At 38.5% G+C, this 23,474-nt stretch overlaps 1 protein-coding gene across 3 annotated transcripts in view; it reads right to left on the reverse strand.

Moving 5' to 3' along the window:
* Positions 1-23,474, reverse strand: part of LOC128028790 (cell adhesion molecule DSCAML1-like) — a 111,187-nt gene that overhangs the window by 77,243 nt on the left and 10,470 nt on the right. For all 3 annotated transcript variants that reach the window (XM_052616122.1, XM_052616123.1, XM_052616121.1), the window contains exons 2-3: positions 20,540-20,860; positions 16,191-16,337 (exon numbers count right to left, since the gene is read on the reverse strand). In XM_052616122.1, the coding sequence (XP_052472082.1) occupies positions 16,191-16,337; positions 20,540-20,860 (468 nt within the window). The remainder of the gene's footprint in view (positions 1-16,190; positions 16,338-20,539; positions 20,861-23,474) is intronic.

Raw genomic sequence — 23,474 nt, forward strand, 5'->3', positions numbered from 1 at the left:
GCCAAATCAATTCCAATTTCCTAGGTGTTCATTTAAATGATTGGGATGGCAGGGTTGAGATGGAGAGTCAGGCACACACATTCATTTAGTCAGACAAAGCAGCATTCTGGCTGTCTGGGTTATGGGTCAGATCAGGTTTAACCTTTACGCAACATGAAAAAAAAGAGGACAGGAGAACAGCTTAAAACACAGGCTCTTAAACACCTCCGAAGAGAGAGAGAAATGCTAATGTGTGCCTGACACAAAGCTTTTTTCATATGAACAAGCACCATGTTTGTCCATATGTAGATATCAATGCAATATTATGTAAATATTAATGTGACATGTTTATAAGTGTGTTTGTGTGTTTTAGCTCAGTGCATTAGCACACTGGCCCCATGAGAGTATTATTGATTTTAATGGCAGATATGCTGCTATCAGAAAGATGTCATATTGAACACAGATTACCAATCTGAGTATGAGACATGACACAACCTTGCCTTCTAGCCCCAAAACAAACCCACAAATCAATATCAGAAGTGCACAAACTGATGCGTGTACACACAAACACACACACGTGACAAACACAGCTGTACCACCCATATCTGCACAGACATCCCAACATATTGTGAGAGTTGCTATGGTACCCAGTCCATATGTGAGATGTGGCTGCTGTTAGTCTCAAAATAAAACTAGGCTATTCAGATCTGACTGTTTGTGGTGCTAAGCTTTGCATTATAAAAATAAGGCCACTTAAGTGTAATTAAAGTACTCTTTCATGACTGTTTCTTACACTTCAGTACACTTTTAAAAAGTGCACTTTGTAATATTGTCAAGTTAAAACTTTACTTTAAAGTACATTTTAAATTATTACATTTTAAGTGCACTTGTTTTGTTGAAGTGATTACGTAAAAATAAGTTCTTAAGTGATATTTACGTTTTTTTTTTTAAATCACTCTAAGGTTCAGCTCATTGTATTTAATGCAAATTAAAACTATAATGCATTTCTGTTTAATTGCAATCAACTTGCACCTTGAGTTCATTATTTTAAAGTATATTATTTCTGTAATTAGTACTCTTTTTAAAAGCACGCTAAAGACAGATTTTTTTTTTTCTTTTTTATGTTTTGACAAGGGAAGTTAATTAGTTACAAAATGCTGAAATCTAAACATGTCACAGTTTTTGCCCTGTTTTATAAGGGCTTTATATAATTAGATTTTCAGTGAATAACAATGTACGTTTTGGTCTGTTCCTCACATGGTGCCTTTTTGGAGCTTAACAGCATGTGGTAACATTTTTTTTTTTTTATTGTATAGAAAAGATCAGCGTACTACACAAGGGCGAGTAAATAACAACAGAATTTGAATTTTTGGTTGAGATGTCCCTATAAATGTGCCATCCATTTGTATAAGAACACTGACTCAGATAGGCAGTCTAAATTCTGGTTTATGGTGTCCTTACCTGTGTGTTTAACACACATCCAGTCTCCCTCTGCCCATTTTTATGGAAAGAACAAAAAAGTGCAAACGGTGCGGGTGAGGGGGAGTGGGGGCAGTTAGCCGCCATCTGGCAGAACCTAAGGCTGTTTTTACCCCATTGCCCACATCTCTCATCTTTTACTCTCTCTCTCTCTCTCTCTCTCTCTCTCCTTTCACCTTATTTCACTTCATTTAGAGAGGGGCTACAACACAAACAGAAAGACTGGAGCTGAAGAAACTAGACTTACACACAACATCAAAACACCCACAAAATACCCAAATTAGGTTAATGGAGATGAATCGTAATTGAAGCCATGGCTGACGTAGACCACACACACACACACACACACACCCTTCTTTACATGGAGTGCTGGAACAGGCTAGAGGGTAAGAGAAAGGAAGATGGGTGGATGAGAAAGACAAAAGGGATGGATGGATGGAAAGATGGAGAGAGGTAAACAGTTTAAAGAATTAGTTCAATTATGTCTCAAAATGTTTTTCTTGTGAAATGCTCCATGAGGGGGTATACAAAAAACAGATACTTTTAAGTACATTAAGGCTAAGACATTAACATAAAATATACTGTAGGTACAATATTGTCATGAAGGAATGTCATGAGAAATGTTTGAGTTTATATTAAAATCTCTTATGTTTGATCACAGACGCTACCTTGGTAGATCTGAGCACAGTCTGATAAATTATGGAGATTACTTATGACACTTTACAGGAGAAATGTGTATGAATACTACCTCAGGAGGTCTTTTCCTCAGGAGACAACACCAAAGTTTCTCTATTTAATCCCATTATTGTCTACGAGAAACGACTGAGATATTAAAGTGATCTGCTGTGGATGTCAATCACAAACAAATCCCGTGTGCTATGATCTCACAAAGACACAGAGGGGGACAGGAACATCAAAAACATAACCTCAGCTAGAGAGGGTCTCAGAAAGACAGACAGGAATGAAGGGGAGAGGGAGAGAAAGAGATACAAGGAGCTGATGAATGCGAGTCTGTTTTCCTCTCAAATAAACAAGGCAAGCTCTTGTCTGTCAGAGAATGCAAGGGAGAGGGAGAGAGAGAGACAGAAAGCACACAGTGTCTAAAGATAAAAAAAAAACACTGAGGTGGCTGCAACTGAATAAACAAAGAAATTGATAGAAATACAGAGAAGGTCACAAGGTGAGAGGAGGAGAGGAGCAGTAGAAAAGGATGATACTCTGCAGGAAGAGTGAGACGATGAGACAAATGCAAACTATTGATGAGAGTGTTACTGTTGTTTTATTTCCTTCTTTTATCTAATTTTACAATTACATTTATTTCGCAATCCATCCATTTGCGCAACCTGGCGGTAGTTTCGCGAATGATTTTAACACGCAATTGAATTACAGTTACCGCGGCAGTACGCACGGCGGTAAGGCCCAGATAGGCTGGCCACCAACTGTACCAAATGAACATAAGAAAACCAATGATAAATGAAGAATGGTGGTTTCATGGAGCCACATATTTGACTAACTGACAAAAACAGTAAACAGAAATAGATAAAAGTGAACAATAATGCATGTTCATGTGTGTAAACATACTCATGCGTCTCGCACGTTTCAGCATTTGACTCTGGCTTTACGCTAGCAAGACTGTGAGCATTCAGCTGTTCAGCAAAAGCATCAAGAACAATCTGTTCCAACACGCGCACAAAGACTAACTGTGTACGTGTGTGTGTGTGCGTGTGTGTTTTGTGTACTTGTTGTGCATGGCAAGCGGTCATGCTCTGATGCCCTAGGACTTGGATTAAAGGTATGGTGACTGCAGAGGAGACGTGTTTGTGTGTGCGTTTATGTGTTTGAGGAGGTGGAGGGGGTTTGTGGTGGTCTCTAGAGAGTTTGTATCAAGGCTAGGCTAGTTTTCAACTGAAATGTATATGAGATTCAAATTACATGCCTGCTCTTCTCTTTTCTCCACCCCTCCTCCCTCCACTCTCTCTTTCCTTCTCTTCCTCTCTGTCTTCTGGGATTCTTAGTCAGCTTCAGGCTCAAAAACATTCCCTCCCTTCTCTGTTTCCCTTATAATTTCTCTAGCCAAGGAGACAGCCCAAAAAATAAAAAATAAAAAGACAGCTGCACACTAATGACATGTTTCAAAGCACAGATAATGTATCATAGCAATTGGACTAAGACATTTTCAGTCAAACAGGTGTCTTAAAGGCCACTTTTTGGACCTCTTTGGACAGCTCAATGAACTCCAATGAAACTCCAGATGAAAATTTAAAGTTAACTTTAAAAATGGACAGTAATAAAATCAACAATAAGCAGTTTTTACAACCTATTCAATAATGTAACGTTTGTACAGTGAAGTTATATATTCAACAAGAAAATGATGAAAGATTCTTAAAATATACTTCTTTGGAATAATTGTATTTTGTCAGAATAAAATGCACTGATGAATCACGTTCAACACTACCAGGAACGTGTGTTAAGACAGCAAAAAGGGTGACTAGGTTATGAATTCATGTTTTCTTTAATATTATCTTAAAAAGCTGGACAACTTCAGTTGTTCGAGAAGTAAAAAAAGGACACTGGAAACTTCTTTGTGAGGGTAAGTGGAAGATAAATAAATAGGGTCAAATATCGAACCCTGAGGTACACAAGTATGAGCGCAAGATAATATGCGACAAACAGTCAAAGTATGTTTTCCCAAAAAATGTCTTCACAAAATTTTAAAAGACAAAAGGAAAGGGGGAAAAAAGAATTACAAGCCCAAGGCAGTGCAAAGCGTGGGTACTGGACCAAAGATGTCGAACTATAACTGGGCAGAGAGCAACAGAAATGCATACTTCCTGACACTTCAGCAGGGGCATGGAGAGAAAGAGAAGGGAGACAGTAGAGATGAGAGAGAGGAGATGGATGGGGAAGCCAGTTAGATGAGCAGGAGGAGAGAAATAACGATTCTGAACATAAGAGGGGGGTCAGGTGTGCCTGAAATGCTCTGAAGAGAGAGAAACAAAGGATGCATATCGAGTGGAGGGAAAAGAAAGCCTGAGGAGGTGGAAGTCAAGAGAAGAGGTACAAACACTTATTCCCTCACACACAAACTCGCTCTTAACTCATAAATAACTATGCTCAGAGGGAAGCAGGTTAAAAGACACTCTTCTCAAACAGTTAAGAAGTGTGTTGCAACCTATCGGACGCCAACATAGAACATAAAATTACAAAAAACATGAGTTCAAGATGGCGCCCGTTGGTGTGATGGCTGCTCATCTTGCTCCGTTTGTTTTATTGTTTTTACTTTTTGATGTTGTGTTTACTTCCTCAATATTGCCAGACTGTATGTACTTACGATTGTCAAGCTTTATTTAATATCTGTTCGGCTGCACCTGACCTCTCTAGCGCTGGACAATCCTACTTTCATCCTTGGCATCTACCTGCTAATTCAACCGACGGGGTATGTCGGTAGGAAATATCACAAAGACTTTTTATTTATTTATTTTTCTCAAAGTGTACTATTGTCTGATTCAGTCTTAACTGTTGGAGATTTTAATGTACATGCTTGCTACCCAGGAAAATCCATGGTAGCTGAGTTCCTAGAAATGTTGTACCCATTTAATTATGGATGCCACTGAAAAAAAAAAAAAAAAAAAACCTGTGGATGGCTGACAACCCCTGTTCAACTGAATGAAAACAAAACAGAAATCATTATATTTGGTCAAACAGCTTGTAGCCAGATGGTAAACAATAACTAAGGCCTATACAAGGGGGCCTATTTTTGACTCATCTCTCATATTTGATATTTTTCATATTTGACTCATCTCTCATATTAAATGTTTGACTCATCTCTCATATTTTATCGAAAGATGAAGAAGGTGGTTCGTAATTTCTTCTATTTAAGGGCAATAACCAAATAGAAACCAATTTTGTCAGCCTGTGACCTGGGAAAAGTTGTACATGCCTATATTTTTCCCCCATTTAGATTATTGCAGTGCTCTTTGTGTTGGGACTTGCCAAACAAATGTTGCTCACTTACACCTAGAACAAAATGCTACTGCAAGGGTTTTAATGAATGCTGGGAAAATATATTATTTTGGATGGACCAGTACAATTTAGGGTGCAGTATACTGCTTAAGCCTTAGAGTTCAGGCATAATACTAAGATCATCAAGCAAATTTTTTCAAACAATTCCCAGAGGACGTCTCAAATTGAAGGGTGATCATGCTTTCTCTATCATTGAACCAAGACTGTGGAATAATCTGCCTTTGGATGTTACATTTTCCTTAACTCTTTTTTAAGGACCATTTAAAATCATATTTGTACTCTCTGGTATTTTAGTACATATTAATCAATGTATGTTTTAATGTTTACTGTTCTTTTGCAATCTATTGTAATGTATATCACTTTGGAGCTACTGTGTAGCCTGTAATGTGCTACATAAATAAATAACCGAACGAACGAAAACCCTGTTGATAGAGTGATTTTCAAGGTTTTATGTCCCATTCACACTGACAGCAAATGTAATCATATGACTGTGCAACTGGCCATAGCTTTTGAAATTTGAAATTCCAAACCAGGCTAATTAAAAAAAAAAATGGCATATGGTATGTGGGAAGACACAAATCAAACAGAACAATAAAATTACTCACTGTAACATAAATTTTCCTTTGTCTTGTTAACTCTGAACTACAGCATTTCAAAGGAAATTGGTGGTCGCCATATCGCATTGGAGCTCATTCGCATAAAATGAAGCTTCACAACTTTGTCACATTGCCGAACACTCCCAGATCAGGTCACTGACGGCTGCTGACACTTTGTCACTGGAAATGAATGAGTTCGGGCTGCCGCTGCAGAGAGCTGTCAGTGTGAATGCCACTTTAGAAAGCAACAATGCACAAATTACGAATTATGCAGCTATAAAGCAAGAGCAAAATGCATTACAGATATTGACTCCACTTTTCTCAGAAACATTGATCTGCTGTAAATGCGTAAGTGTGTGTGTGTGTGTGTGTGTGTAGGCATTCTGGGAGGCCAGTGAAATGATGTCCAGATTAAAGACTTGTGGGAGTCCCAGGATGCTTGCTATATAACACATAGGCCATTGATTAGCCATTAATGACGCACTGAGAAGCCATCTCCCCCACCAGTACTCAATCATACCTTTAGAAAGAGAGAAATAAAGATAGAGAGGCATCAAGACAGGGTCTCCGTATACATCCGCATGCCTATAGTCAGTGCACAGCCGTGCTGATATTCAGTACAACAGCGCAACCACAAGTAACACCCAAATCTAATTTAAAACAACAGTGCCCTTCAGAAGACTTTCAAGAATTTAATATAATAATTTTCTTACTCAAGGCAAAATCTGTCACCCCTTGCCATTGTCAGTTCTAGATCTTACTCACACACATCACTAAGTCATCATTACTACAGTCAAACAGCATTAATCTCTGTTTTGGGACCCGTGGAAGAATTCAAATAACACATCCCCTGCATTTCTAATTAAGCATGACATCTCCACTGCCACATTTAGGCAGCCCACACCCTTCCAGAGCGTGAACCGGACAGACACACATTCAGCCACGCACAGTAAACCAGGTAAACATCAAGGTTGGGGTCCTTATTAGAGACTAATTATTATCGTTGGTCAAGCAGGTCTCGTTTCAGTCCGTACATTTGCTTTTATTTCTTCGCTTGTATACAAAAAATTGCTCTGTTTTGGGATCCAGCCTGAAGATCTTACAGATTCAAGGAAATATAACATACATAACGGATGACAAACAAGCTGGCACATGCGCGCACAAGGCACTCGGATGGCGCAGTGTGGGGTTTGCTGCATATCTAAGCATGCAGAGAGGAAGCCATCTTCTCTGGGTAGCACCAAATGAATTCATTGAGGCTCTATGCAAATGTTCCCCGTGCTAACGAGCCTGGCTGGATGATTGGAGTGCCATTGAAATTCTCCTCTCGCACCGCACTCCTTCCTCTCCTGGCTTCCTATCTCAGTCTCTCATTCTTTTTATCGCTTTGTCACTATCTATCTATCTATCTATCTATCTATCTATCTATCTATCTATCTATCTATCTATCTATCTATCTATCTATCTATCTATCTATCTATCTATCAATCTATCTATCTTGAAGCATATTCTAATGTTCTCTTTCGTTCTCTTCCTCTCTCACTCTCCCTGTCTCTGTGGGCAATGGGACGGTGGTGTCTCTTCTTAAACACACTCTGATGCTTTGCACCTGCCATCCCTGTAAAACATCCAAACACGGTCATGAATAAACAAGCCCAGTCCTCCGACCCTCTGCTCAAACCACAACCGCTGCCCCGTAAACACACATCAATAAGTAAACGCTTCCAACACCCCCCAACACACACACATATACGCTCACAAATACACACAGTGCAGGCAGGATGCCTCTACAGCTTCCCTTTAGCAACTTACTCTTTTATGGAGACACAGAGACCGGGAGAAAAAAAAAAAAGGGATGGATAGGGCGTCTTTAATGGGTGGACACGTGGCCATCAGTCCTTCTTTCCCCAGAGGATCTGGTGACACTGGGACTTAAAAGCGCACACCTCTCTCTCTCTCTCTCTCTGTCCATCTGTCCGGCCCCACCACAGCTTTCATCACTCTTTCACTGTCTGCATTATTCAGCACCTGCCTCTCTTTCTGTCTTTTGCTTTATCCCTTCCTTCTATATTTTTGTTGTGCCACTTTCTGAGGGAATATTGACACTCATTCTCTTACCCCGCGACAGACATGCAGAGAGAGAGAGAGAGAGAGAGAGAGTGGTGTGGTTGTTTGAGGGAGCAGCTGGAGTGGAGGCACGCTCCACTAAAGAGAGCACTGATTACTAACGCTCACAGAACAGCTCTCCATCTTCACCTCTCTCTCCCTCTGTGTGTGTGTGTGTTTATGTGTGCTGTAGAGATTCTGGGGTCTGAATATGCAGATTGGTAGAAAATGGCTGTGGCTGGCAGACACTAAAGCCTGTGTGTGTGAGTCTCACCACGATTCATTGAGCCATTTTGTACATTTATAAGCAAATCAGGGTCTAATTTCACACAAATACATGTTTACTGATCAAGTCTAGACCCCTTTAGCTCATCCAGTTTTTTTTAGGTACATCCCCAAAAAAGGTATAAATGTGTCAAAAATCTGACATTGTATTTGACATAAAATGTAAGATAACAACAACCGCAACAATACAACTACTTAGAGAGGCAGGTGCCGAATAATGTAGACAGTGAAGGAGTGATGAAATACATTTTAAATAAAACAGATAATTTTACATTGTATGTAGCTCGAAAATCTTTCATTAATTACAAATTATTAATTTAAGCAGACTCACTGATTAGGTTTAGTCTTCTCAATAATAATAGTAATAAATAATAATTCAGAAATACATTATTATTAGTAGTAGTAGTTGTGGTTGTAGTAGTAGTGTACATATTTTATAATTTATTTATTTATTTATTTATTAAATTATATGCAATATTATTTGCCTGCATTAATGGGATAGTTCAATTTGAAATTTAATTTTGGTATATTTTAGCTTACCTCAAGGGCATCCAAGAAAAAGTATATATATTTACATATATTTTTATATATATATATATATATATATATATATATATATATATATATATATATATATATATATATATATATATATATATATATATATTTATTTTTTATTTTTTATTTTTTTTTGTGCAAGCTCTATATAAAGTGGCAAAAAAGGCCAAACAAATCGGTGTACATTTTGAACAGTGACAAAATAAATGTGACTGGAGAAATGCAGTTTAGGACAGAAACGTCCAGTCGAATCAGTGTAGTGTAATTCCTCTTCAGCGAGTGAGTCCCCACTGGAGTTCAGTCCCCTCTTCCCTCATCCATCACACGCTCCTTCAGCACCTCCAAATAAAACCCCATACACTCCATTCACTGCTCAGACTATTGATTTATTTTTCAGTCCCACTTTAGAGGACAATTTGTATAAAGCTTTTCCATAATGCATGCGTGTGTGTGTGTTATTGAAAGTTGTGACGTGTAAGGGGCATGTTAGGACATGACCAATTTCTCTCACACACAAACACTCATTACAAAGTACAGGCACACACTGAAATGCTACACACTAGCATACAAACATGAGATGATGTTTGATCATTATCGGGTTCCTCAAGTTACCATCACCAGCTGACTTGAGCTGTCAAGCTGTGGACAGTGTTATAAAAGTGTCTATATGAGCTTCAGATGACTTGTGAAATAATGCATGAGTCATATGGATCACTTTAATAGTATTCTTAAGTCATTTTTGGAGGACAACAGCCCCGGTCCCCATTCACTTTAAATGAGCAGGAAAAGAACAGCATGAACATTCTGCTAAACATCTTTACGATTTTCTTTTTTAGGACTGGTATTAGAAATCTTCTGTACTTGAAATAAAGCTGAAAAACAGATCCAGTGTAACATGACAAATCTAAATCTAAATGAAAATTGGAAAAGTTTTTCTGCCAACTAACTGAAATAAATAAGCTGAAGTATTAAAATTCCTTAAACTAAAACTGAAAGGAAAATTGATTAAAATTACATCAAGTTCCAGGGTTATTATAGTTAACTAAAACCAAAACTGAGCCCTAAAGCCATCAAATGCATTTATGTTACTTGAAATAAATATCAACTGAAACAAATTACATCAAACCATAAAACCAGAAGCATTTCAACTTCTTTAACAGACACAGTCCAGTTTCACATCCTCCTCTAAATTTCATTCAGCGTTTTTCCTCTGAGCTTACTCTGCAGAAGTGTTTGGTTCAGGGAAGTCTGGCCTGGTTGGAGTTTAAGCCCCTCTCAGCAGGAAATCTGTCAGCCATTGGGAATGTGTCTGTGGCATGCGCGTAACTGTGAAAGCACTGGACTGTATATGTGTGTGGCGCTGTGGTGATACACTAAAAAAATGCATCCTTACACCTTCCTCATTCCGACCGTGGTTTCATACTCGTTGCCATGGAGATAAGATAAAACTCACACTGTTTTGGGTTTACACAAGAGGAGGAGAACGATCTGAACAAAACTGCCTGATGAAAACTCGTGCACACACACACACACACACACACACACACACACACACACTGTTCCAGACTGACACCAAAGGCAAAAAGGAACACTTGACGGCGATAGTCCTTTTTTAAGAAGAAATTGAATGGAGAGAAATATTCCAAGTCTTCGGAAGTCAGGTTAAACCTTTTGGGTATTTCACCCAAAGATGAAAATGCTATCATCATTTATTCATTCTGATGTTGTTACAAGCCCATAAGTGTTTAGTTCGTCTTCAAAACAAGAATGCTTTAATATTTAACGAAACCTGAGAGATTTCTGTCCCTCCACTGAAAGTCCACACAGCCAAAACTTTGATGCTTCATAATGTTCAGAAAAAGATCATAAAATGAATCCACACTAAATGAACGGGTTTAATCCAAGTCTAATGGGTTTCGAACATCATGAGGGTGAGTAACTGATGGCCGAATTTGAATTTGTTATTCACTTAAAATCACGACACAGAGATATAGTAATTTTTTTTTTTTTTTTTTTAATTCTGCTGATCCAGTTCACAGAATTGGTCTAAAAGACAAAAAGCTATTGTATGACTTCAGAAGACTTGGAATATAGCATCTATTTTATTTATTTATTTTTAAGCCTTAACATACCCTTTCCTCATTTACTTACATTATATTAAATCTTGGACTTTAAAATATTCATCTTTTCTTATGTTCACCAGATAAGTCATTCTCTCACAGTTTGTGTATATGTGTCCTAGAGCTACAGTCTTGTACTCATCAGGTAGTCAAATATTGACACTTGAGAGAGCAGCAGCACGCTCACTTTCTGTCACTCATAAGCCCCTTTCACACTGAGATTCCAGATAAAACGTGTAAAACGATCCGGATCATTCGATTTCAATAGTGCATGTGTGGTAAATGTGAAAAATATCTGCTGCTGGAATACACCAGCAATGCTAAACTAACAGAGGACAAGAAAAGGAGGACAAAAGGTGACTGGAAGTGGAGAGCTTGATTCTTACAGATTACAGCAATGTGTTTTTACTGGACTGAGTGGGATCACACAACTAAGAGTGTACTGGGAAGGAAGTGAGACCATTGAACAAGGGCATGGACTTATACTTTAAAAGTATAAAAAAAGAGAGATTTCTGCCCATTATTCCATTTTTGCTTGGTTTTTCTTTAAGTGTCAGGTTGATATAGAAGTATAACCACACACATCCACGCCCACATTCATAAACTGCACCGCTATTTGAGATTTACTGCAAACAAGACCTTCATATAAATAGTTCTGTCAGCATAATGATTCCACACCGCACATGCTGACGTCCTTATTTCTTTACCATTTCAGATCAATAATTTAGCATCCCTCCATCTTTTTTTGCATTTCATTAAACTCACCCGGTGAACTGCCTGGATGTTATGAATCTCATCCCAGCGTCGTCAAAGGGAAATGGCAAAATGGCTGAATGACACGTTCAAAAAGGACTGAAGTGGAGGGAGACCCCAAGATCAACCACACATTACTGTATCTGTTAGTATGTCTAGCTAGCTGAAAAAGTGTCTCCAGACGTTGCAAACAAAAAAGTTTTGGGAAAAAGTTAGTTTTTTTTCCCCCCATTTCTTTACATTGTTTAAAGCATTAAAATAATGTACAAATAAAATAAAATAAAAAAGATATTTCATTCTTAAGTTATGCTGTGTCATCAGGACTCTATTTCTGAGAGAGAGAGAGAGAGAGAGAGAGAGAGAGAGAGAGAGAGAGAGAGACACAACTACTTTTTTTTTTTTTTACATCTATAAAGGCCAGCTGTATTTTAGGGTCAAAAGTGACATGTTGAATATTTGATTTTAATACAAGAAAGAATTTCAACAATGAATTCACATTTAAGGGCAGGGTTTAGTTTAAGGTTACTCTTTAATAATACTAGCTGGCTTTATTTAGGGACAATAGAAGTATATGGGCCAAACTGAGATGGTGGTGAGGAAAACATGCCTGTTGGCCTGGTGAACAGTTATACGTATTTATTTATTTTATTAATTAATTAATTATTTTATTATTATTATTATTAATTAGTTTATTTATGAATTCCTAGTTAGAAGAAGGGTGGGCTAATGACAGGCAGTGTAACTGAACCTGTTAATCCTGCTCTAACTCCTCAGCACTCTCTCTGATCCTCTTACACATCTTGCCATCTTAAACATGAATCACACAGCAGAAATCAGCTTACTGCTTCACACACACACACACACACACACACACACACGGCCCTCCTACGCATACAAGTGAATCCTACCGCTATTACACCATTAATAAAGAGTACTCTATTACCAGTTTCTTTTGCTTTTAAACATTTGTCACGGTAACACCTTGGTACTCTTCACTAAAGCTCCAGCTCCTGATCTGAATCCAGTGGGGTTCGTGTCAGGTTTAGGCTTCTCAGATTCTTATTTCAAATAACATTTAAACTGTTCAAAAGTTTGGGGATGGTAAGATGTCTTATGCTCACCGATGCTGCACTAATTTGATCAAAAATAAAATGAATATTGTGATTCTTCTTCTTTTCTTCTCATCATCAATGTTGAAAAGAGTTGTGATGCTTAAAAGTTTTGTGGATTTTAGTTATTTATTTTTCAGGAACAATTAATAGAAATATTGTGTAACAATGGAAAAGACTTAATTGTCACTTTTGTTTAATAAAAGCATTAATTTAAATAAATGAATAATAATAATTTTACCCCAAACTTTTAAATGGTAACAGTAATTATAATCAAATATGTATTAAACTTGGACATTTAAAATTTAATAAAAATGAAAACAAATCTGAAAAACGATTTAATTTATTACTAATTATTATCTATTTAATTAATAATTAAAATACATTTATATCATTATAATTCATTTAAGTATTCAAATTAATTTAAATTATACAAATTTAAATCTCCCCCTCCATCTAACTCTCAATGATATCAAATGACATTTTTATTGAATAACACTTTAAATTTTGGTCTTTTGCTTATATAATAGTTTTAAAGGCATTCAGGAGACATGATTATAGTTCGCACGTCATACATATCACTTTTTTTTATCTTTTTGAGCTTGATGACACTACTCAACATTCACTTTCATTACATTGTAAAGAGAAGCCTTTTAAACGGCCTTCCTTTATTCCACAACATAATTTACATATACATTTATTCATTTGGCAGACGCTTTTATCCCAAGCGACTTACAGTTAAGGAATACAACACGCAATGTAGCAATATAATTCAATTCTATTACGTTTATCAAGATAAACAAGAAGGTTAGCTTTGCTGATTTTAAAGCAGATCATTTGATTTTTTTTGCTCGATTGATGTGCTGGGTAATCTTTAAGCAAAGAGTGTCAGAGTCAGTTTGCCAGACCTGGAAGTGTGACCTTCTGTTAATTCATTAAAGTGACTGCTTAATCAATTAAGCTGGAAGTCACAGTCAGCAACAACATAACAGATAGAGGAGGAAACAACAAAAGTGCTGGCATACAATCGCACAAACGCACATGCCGCCAAGGTATACATCCCTATGGACGTTTCCCCACAATGCCCCGTATTGTCAGATGACCACGCACACGTCCGCATCTGTGACAACAGAGGGGGAATCCAAGCATGTAATCAATCGATACTTGCTGGGAACCTTTAGACCCCTTATACTGACACCCATTGACACAGTGGCTAAAGTGGATCAATGAGTGTGAAGGGCAGGGAGATGCACTCCTCCATTGAGAAAGATGAACTGAGCAAAGAGAGACTCTAGTCACTGATCCCATCTGACTTGGCCGGCGTAAGCAGCACCTATTGATTTTCCAATCAACTACAAGGCCAGGGTTCACACAAACGTGCACACACACTCCGCCACTTGAGCTAGGAAGTGCGCTACTCAAGAAAACCGCTACCTCTTTTGAACGCACACACAAAGCACTCTTGGCAGAATCATTTTGCTGCCTTTAGAGGGAATCTGATAAAGTGGAAAAGTATTTGTCCACTACCAGACTGGATTTGTCCTACAAACAAACACACATATAGAGGGTGGAAGTTAATGGGAAGATCTGAACACCATAATTAAGAGTTGAACCCCGTGAAAGGAGGAACCTTTCAGGATTACGATACACTTTAGTGTCCTATTTATTTTTATGAATGCATTAGAGCAGTGTCGCTATTTTGAACTAAACTAAACCTAACTATTAAAAATCTTTTTCTGCCATTGAAATAAAGTTGAAATTAGTTATAAATGACAGTTTGCAAACGTAAACTTAAAACAACGTTGAGATTAACTAATAAGAACGACATAAGCAAGTAGCAAAATGATTCAGATTTGTCGTGTTCTGGAGATTTTTGGTGTCTTTATCCTAAAAATGCTAGCGGATTGTATCGCACTGGACTAAGAAAGAAAGAAAGAAGTTGACAAAAAATTTAATTAAATAAAAAAATACAATAACAAAAGCTAATTTTTAAAGCTCAGTTTTTAAATGAAAAATAAGCATTATTTGTGTTATATTATGAATACATACATTATACAAAATAATTCTACATTACAGAGGCATAAATCCTAACAATATCTAACAAAAATGTTTCATAAACCATCCTCAAACATAAAAGCTAGCATGTAGCCATAGTTTTTTCCCCCCTGTAATTTATGTGAAATATGTTTGTCAGTAACCAACATCTGGTCCCAATCCAGTTAGACGTACTGAGGCATAGCTTAAAGTGGGCTGAATTTGCAACCATGTTCGTCATTCTTGCCCAAATGTCCATGGAAATTACCCCATTTGTTGACAGGGCATTACGTGTCTTAATTCAGCTCCATTTTGTTGAGTTGTCCTATTTTTCAGTTTCCACTCCATCCAGACATAATGGGAGATACTGAGGCCAAAATGACTTAGGAATGATTAAAAGAGTTCCTCAAGACCACATTGAGAATAGTAGGGTAAGGCTAAAATCATTTTCATTTTCCGACTTATTTTAGCCAAGTATTTGTTTTCACCTGAGCGATGAACTACCAACATACTGAAATACAAATGAGTGATCTGCATTCTCATTTCAATACATTCCATGTATACTGTCTACTTTTGTTTAGTTTTTTTACACACAAACTTCCTTATGCAGCCAGTGAGAGTGTCGCCAACATTTCAAGTAGACAATTCTACAAAATAAAATATATCTAGATTATACAGTCATTGTAATTTACAAAGTATTATTTTGAGGGAACAAAAAGCTACTGTGCAACTTGCGAAACTGCCAAGAGAAATGCACAATCCATAGAATAGCGCCAAGCGGATCGATTTATTTCAGAGTTTCTGCAACCTTTGAATTGAAGGCTTTCCATAAAGCTTCTAACCATATGGAAATTAGCATTTTTTGCATTTTCTTGTGTTGAATTTTGGGGTAAAATTGTGCAGAATAGATTTAAATATGATAAAATGTGTTTGTGACAATGTTTGCGTGTGCCTAAGGTTGCTGACTCGAATGATACCCGTTGTTTTCCACACTTTAAAACCAGAATGACCTTTACATAAACTGTAAACTGCAGGTGCAACAAGGTTTCCTTTACTTATTTAGGATCTACTGCACATCCAAAAGAAAGCATAACAGATTTCAAATCTGCTGTTACTTGAACAGCCCAGCCATGTGAGGTATGTCTTACCTGGGACGATGGAGACAGTGTCCTTCTCCCAGGACACCACACTGACGTACTCCTGCACAGCAGAGGGGATGAGGCACTTGAAGACGGCCACGTTGCCCCGCATGGACCTTTGGTCCGCCACGCGAACCGTGTAAGGTTCCCTGAACACTGTTTACGATGACCCAGAAGACAAACAAAAGTTAAAATTTAATTATAAATTGTTGTAATTATCTTTATTTACATTTTGAATTATTATTTTTATACAGATTATTTGTATTTTATTATATCAAACATCAGTATCAAATGCTAATTTAATGGCAAACCCAAGAGTAATACATTTAAAATAATCATAATTAGAATAACAATTCAGTCAGTTGTACACAATAATTTAAAATGAATAAATAAATAAACAAATGTATTAATTAATGCAAGACGGTTAATTATATAAAATCTATAAATAAAATTTTTGAGAAAAAAAGACAACATTTTCCCCAAAGTGTGTGCTTTTTTGTGCATCCAAATAGAGCTGATCTGAGACCAATGCATTCATTTTATTAAACATATATTGCTAGTTTCTGAGTTCTGAATCTTCTTTGTCAAGAGGTGTTCAAGGGTTCAGGAAGTGGCCTTTTTAAAAATCACCCTGGAAATGCATGCAGACGGCAATGAGCGGACGCCGCTGCACAGCCTCTGGAGCTGTCAGAAACATTTGCCCCTGCAAAAGGGACCCTCTCTGCACCTGACAACCGGAACCAGGCCGAAAACATCAATAGAGGAGAAGAACACACAAACCGAGCAGGGTACGACGATGTTATTTACGGGCGAGGAGATCCTCCTACGGTAAAGGGCGACAAGGGAACGCGAGCAGATTAAAGGAGGCGCTGAATTTCATTTTAATTTCAGAGACTCAATTTGCTTTGTGTCTTTCATCAACATCTATTTACTTACGGATTTTAATTTCTCCCTCGCATCTTTGGGGAAGTAACGCAAGACACAGAGCAAGGGCATCTCATTCAGGAACATGACGCCGCAAATTTGATCACACAGTCGGGGGATGTTTTCAGAGAACTCTGTGGGTATTGCAATTGGATTCGCGGGCAATTCAACTACACAGCTTTTTCACCCCATCAGAAAAGAGACTGATCATAAGAATTCATGAAATGTGGTAATCACCACACTCCTCACCCCCTCCTGTCTCACTTTCACTTTCTACCTCTATTTCTATATATATAATTAACACTTGGCTTGCGGGTGAATTTCCTTGGCCATTAATAACGGCATCTGTCAGGTGCCAGAGTGTCACCCATAGCGAGGCGAATCATTGTCCTTGTCTGATAGTTAAGTCATGAATCGTTGAGTCCAGTCATTATATTTATTTATTTATTTTCTTCTACATATTTAACCGGTTTGTAAAAAAAATCATATTTTAAGTAAGTTAAAACATGCTGTGTATATTTGCCCATTGTTAACTAACCAGCTTCTTACAGATGCAGATGAGATTTGAATCAATAGAACAAATCGATAGAACTCCCTATTACACACAGGACTCCATAGTCTACAAATAATCATTTATTCAGTCATTGATTGACTGTGAGTCTTGGGCCTTATTGAATTTCTAAAGACAAACTAACTCAAACAGGCCCTCTATTAGCTAGTTTTATATTCACCTAAACTCAGATTGTGCTACACTTGGCTGTGGAATGTTGTTTTACAGCGGTGGGAAGGGTGTAAACAAGCCAAAACATCTCTAAGGCTTCAATAATGCATGCATAAAATTCACAGACGAATTTGCCGACAACAATAGCAGATAGCATTTTTTATGGGCAAGTGACTCTCCGTCTTGATGTGCGGCATCATTAGAATGTTACTGATGCCTGACTATACTCATTGGTTGCTTGGAAACGGACTGACACACGGGCTGGTGCTCTCTTTCTCCTTTTGCGCACACCAGGAGGACTGAGTCCTGTATCACCATCGCTTAAATAATTAACTGGAATGAAACCAAATACCGTATTTACTTATTCATGATGCAAGACGTTAAAAAAGGGGGGGGGGGGCACACTGAATAAGAATGAGGCGGTGAAAGGTGCTCATTAATGTAATGGTGAAAAGAAAAAAAAATGAACATGACCTACCAGGAGGCAAGAAGCCAAAGAAACAAAGGGCTGAAAGAAAGGAAGAGTGAGTCTGTCACAGTGCACCTGTCACACACGTCGCACGGGGTCTGTGTTTAACACTGATTTTAGACAAAATAACTAGGCCACTCTCCATTAAAAATCCTACTATAGGATTAAAGAGGTCATATAGTTAATATAGCACAGCTTCTTCTAGGCAAAATTCTGCATTTAACTCAAAGCCTTGTTCATCTTTATACTACTTTCAATTACCTGCTTCACACTACCCTCAAAGGATCAAAAGGTGGATGGATGGATGGATGGATGGATGGATGGATGGACAAAAAGATGACAGACAGACAGACAGAGATGGTTGACAAAATGATGGAGAAGATGGATAAACAGACAGAAACAATACCCAGGAAAAACATAGATTGATAAACAGAGAGAATGACAGATGAACAGATAAACAGACAGATGAAGATATACAGGAGAGACAGGCCCAGGAAGATAGATAGATAGATAGATAGATAGATAGATAGATAGATAGATAGATAGATAGACAGACAGACAGACAGACAGACAGACAGACCGATAGATAGATAGATAGATAGATAGATAGATAGATAGATAGATAGATAGATAGATAGATAGATAGATAGATAGATAGATAGATCGATCGATAGAAGCCTGTCTTTAGTATACAGGAAAATAGGGACACAAACAATTTACATCCTAAGAGCGAGACACTGTAAAAGGCTAAATGAAAAATGAACAGTGAGTGCAAGGAGGAACACACACTCATATGAAGCCCTCATAGGGAGATTTTCATAAATTTAGAGCTATCCACACAGGTGCCCGTGCTATTATTGGCACAGGATCAGCATGCAGAAGAGTGGGTGAGAAAAGAGGAGGAGGGAGAGAGAGAGAGAGAGAGAGAGAGAGAGAGAGACATGCATGGGGGGGGGGTGTCATACAGTGAGTTGTCAGCTGTCATCATTCTCCAGTGCCACCTGAGACATTCAGCGCCACACCCTGCCCCTCCCCTCACCATACCCATGGTAACCCCTCAGTGCCAGGATCTGATTGGCTGGTGAGGGAGCCTCAGTGTTGGGTTCCTCAGGGCTCTGTGAGGGTTGCTAGGTCCACTTGCAGTTTTGCTGCATCTCAGCACTTAATTGATTAATTAGTGTAATTATCCGAGGCGAAAGTCACCCCCGTCTTGTCGCTGGTTGGTAGGTAATTCATTCCATCCTCTGAGACTTTAATGTTAATGCGGGTAAGGTGGAAAAAGTAGCAAGTACCGAACTCGCCTGGTTACATTTGAAGAATCATTCAAGCTGCTGTTATTTATAATGGTGTGAGATCGGCGGTGCTCGATGGGGTTATTTCTGGTAAATTCGGAGTAGGTGAATGTGTATGTGTGTGTGAGATGGGAACTCTAGCTTAGAGGACAGATGGAGACTGGGAGACAGGAGGGACACTGGCACTGCACAGCCTGGCATAAGAGTGAGTGTGCGAGTGTAAGGAGGTGTATGGATATCCCTCGCTGTTGCTGGGCGGCCAGCCCCACTCACGAGCGGTGACCTTGGCACTGAATGGGAGGGTCAGTCAGCCAACTGTCTGTATCAATGTGTGCCCGTCTGTGCGCTGCTTTTTAAAGCAGCCAGGTCAACCGGCCGGCCACTGGGTCATCCATTTGGCACTTACATTCTTATTAAGGTTAGCAATATGGCGGCCACTACTTCTGCTGTTACTGCAGATGTTAAGAACTCATGTTCCACATGTAACCTGTAACTGTTTCCCTTCTCTGCCACATCGCCTACGTTGACAATGCTCTTTTCGAAGTCTGTAAAGAAATGCTGATGGAAACTATAGACTCATATGACCCCTTAAAGAAAGATTTGGAAGAAAATGTAAAATCAGAAATGAAATAAATCCATATGATGGCATGTGCAATATTGTTCTTTTTACACTATCAAATTTTAAGGAACATCAAAATATATTGAATAAAATCACGACATGACTTCACCTTTTTTTTCCCTTGGGAAATTGAGACTGGCTTATAAATGATGTATAATCATATGTCATACCACAAAGACCAGCACTGTCATGGGCTGTTCCTTGTGCGACTAAAACCATTAACAGCAAGTGGTTGCCAACACTGACCTTTACTCATTGCACTTTACTACCATATAAATACAGTGAATAGATGGATAGACGGATAGATAGATGGATGGGTGGAATCAGGTTTACCTGCTTTGACACGAATGCTAGGGCTGCGGATCTTGCCGGCCTGGTTCTCGGCAGTGCAAAAGTAGTCATTATCATGAATGAAGCTGTTGAAGGCAGAGGGGGAGAAAGGGTAGAGCTGCAGCGTGCCGTTGGCGTGAACATGGCGGATGTGCGGCACGTCGTAGATGTCATCGCCGGTGGCCAGGTACCAGCGGAGGACGGCATGGGGGGCGCCACCCGCAGGACAGGGCAGGGACACCCCCACTGAGCTGGAGAAGGTCACTCTCTGCAGGGAAGCATTCACAAAGTACAGCCGCGTCGAGACCACATCCTCGCTGTGCACTGGAAGGGAGACAACATGGTCAGTCGCGAAGTAACCAAAGCGATTTATTCTTCAAATAACACACCTGGACAGGTAAAGGGGTCAAAGCATGCTTGTTCCTTTGGGTTACTGTATTTTTAAATCATAAAAGAACCACATGTCATTCTGGCAAACTTCCACCTCAAATTCACTTCTGGTAAAGTGCACGCCATGTTCTGATTGGATTATCCCAGAGACATCGCCACTGGGTCAGCACAACTCAATTCAAATTTAGAAATCAATCACTGGATTGGGAAGATGATGTAACCACAAATTGTTTTATATCTTATTATCTGTCTGTCATTTTCCAAGTGCACAATCTAAGGTCAGCTTGTCACTACTGTTGCTAGTCATGAGTGTTTCCTAAAGACAACCAGTTAGGTTGTCGCATGTCCATCGTTCGAAAAAGTTGGTTCAACATAATTTTACTTTGTTGCACGTCCATCCTTCAACCACATTGGTTCAACATATTTAATGTCGATGTCATAACTGGCGTTACTACTGATACTTAATAGGATAAATTAACTACTCTAGCTAGTCATAACTGTTTCCCAAAGCCGCAGTTACTTTGTCACATGTTGGTTGTTCGAAACAAGTTGGTTCAAACTTTTATTGATGTTTGAGTTGTCACATATTTGTTGTTCGAACCATGTTGGTCCATAACTTTTTTTACAGTTTGCATCAAACCGGTTGGTAGAGTAATAATTTATGCTAATTATTCAGTGCAAGAATGCAATAAAAGCTGTGTAATTTCGATGGCTGCGCCCTCTAGAGGTTGAATTTGTTGGCAGTATTGTTAGTCAACTATGGTTGCAAGTGTTGACACTGTGTTGACATTATTTTGATTAACTTAAAGATGTAGAATAAATCTATACCACAGGTCGAGAGCTGTAGTTCCAACCATACAATTATGTGATAATGTTTGTGAATGCTAATTGGAACAATGTTTTACAATGGCACAAACTGTTTAAAAGTCTTCACAAGCTTTGTCAGCTCAACAATCTATGTTGTAAACAACAGTACCATCAAGTACTTCTACCCCTTACAGTCTTGTTTTTGTTTGTCAAAACCTAAATATGGAGCTACCCTGACTAAGGTCTACAGAATGTTGAAATGACTCCTTATAAAACAGAAAATGCTACAATTTACACAAACGCAAACACAGAAGAAAATGAACAAAGCCAGATGCAGGAATCAGCAAGGCTTCCAAACAAAAGCCAACTTTGTCCACAGCATGAGTGGGTTTTTACTCGCCATTCACGTCTTTTTATATGTATGTTCTTGGCAGATGCTTCCTTGCCAAAGCGATTTATCCTACCTTAACCCAAATGACAGCGATAACAGCACAGTTATAGGACAGGCATTAAAGAATATCACTAATCTAATATGTGTGCCGTGTGAGCTGTGCTGAATGCTGCCATCTGATAGGAGAATAAATAGGTCATAGAACCCCCGCTATGTATCTACAAACCTCTCTGACAGCTAATGTGGATCAGACAATCATTCCCTCTTGGTGTATTACCAAATCCAGACTACTGTGAGAAAAGAGAAAAAAGGGGTGGTTTGTGTAAATTAATACACATGCTAATTTCGCAGCATAGCTAATGATGTCCTTTAAAGGCAGCGTTTTAGAGATTTACCATTCTGGCATCTCTATTATCTGCAGGCTCTATTACGGATTACATGGTTTGGGTGGGATGACTCTGTATCTTTTTGTATTCAGAGAATTGCTTAGCTCAGCTCTGGCTCCAAGCCAAGGGAGACACAAGCCCAAAGCAAGAGAATTTTCTTCTAAGGCAATTACATTTAATTAATGCCCCCCACCAGGTTTATGTCAACAATGCCTGGATTAACCCCCATTCGTGTGATTCTCATTGTGTTTGATAGAATAATGGTGACATGCTACCATGGCATTAAAGTCAATGGGGTACCTATAAGCTTCCACATACTGAACTGACAGCTTTGCAATAAATAATAATTGGAATTTATACCCAATAACAATGAATATTGGGTTCAGTTCATCTGAAAAATGAAAATGTTGCTTATTTTAAATCAACTGAAGTCCCCATTTTCTTTTATTGTAAGGAAAAGAGCAGCTTGGACATTCTATACAATAGCTTCTTTTGTGTGCCATGCAAAACAGTAATTTATATGGATTTTGATATTCTAACGTTTTTCTTACTTTTGACAATTATAGGCTACTCAATTTAAAGGTTTACAAGGGACAATAATATCATTTATAATAATGAAAAAAATCATGCAAAATGTCTAATGCTAAAAAAAATTGAAAGGCTGAGATTAGAGCTAAAGCTTTTACTGGGTAAGGTGGGGGTTTGGATTCTTTCTATCTCCATCCATCACATCTCTCCCTCTCTTTTTATGTTCCCATAGAACATGAAGGGATATGTTATGTGATTGGAATTTGTACGCCAGACGCAGAGAGTTAAATCCATATAATCTCCTTTCACATTTAACACACACAGAGCCTTCCTGGCTTGATAATCGCAGCATGGTGGAGGGCCTCTATCGCTTCCCCTCTCACTCTGCCCTGAGGGGAGGGCCGATTATGGAGGTGGGTGTCAGGTGCTAGGGGGC

This window comes from Carassius gibelio, chromosome A15 (genome assembly GCF_023724105.1).
Source record: "Carassius gibelio isolate Cgi1373 ecotype wild population from Czech Republic chromosome A15, carGib1.2-hapl.c, whole genome shotgun sequence".
Classification (NCBI taxonomy): domain Eukaryota; kingdom Metazoa; phylum Chordata; class Actinopteri; order Cypriniformes; family Cyprinidae; genus Carassius; species Carassius gibelio.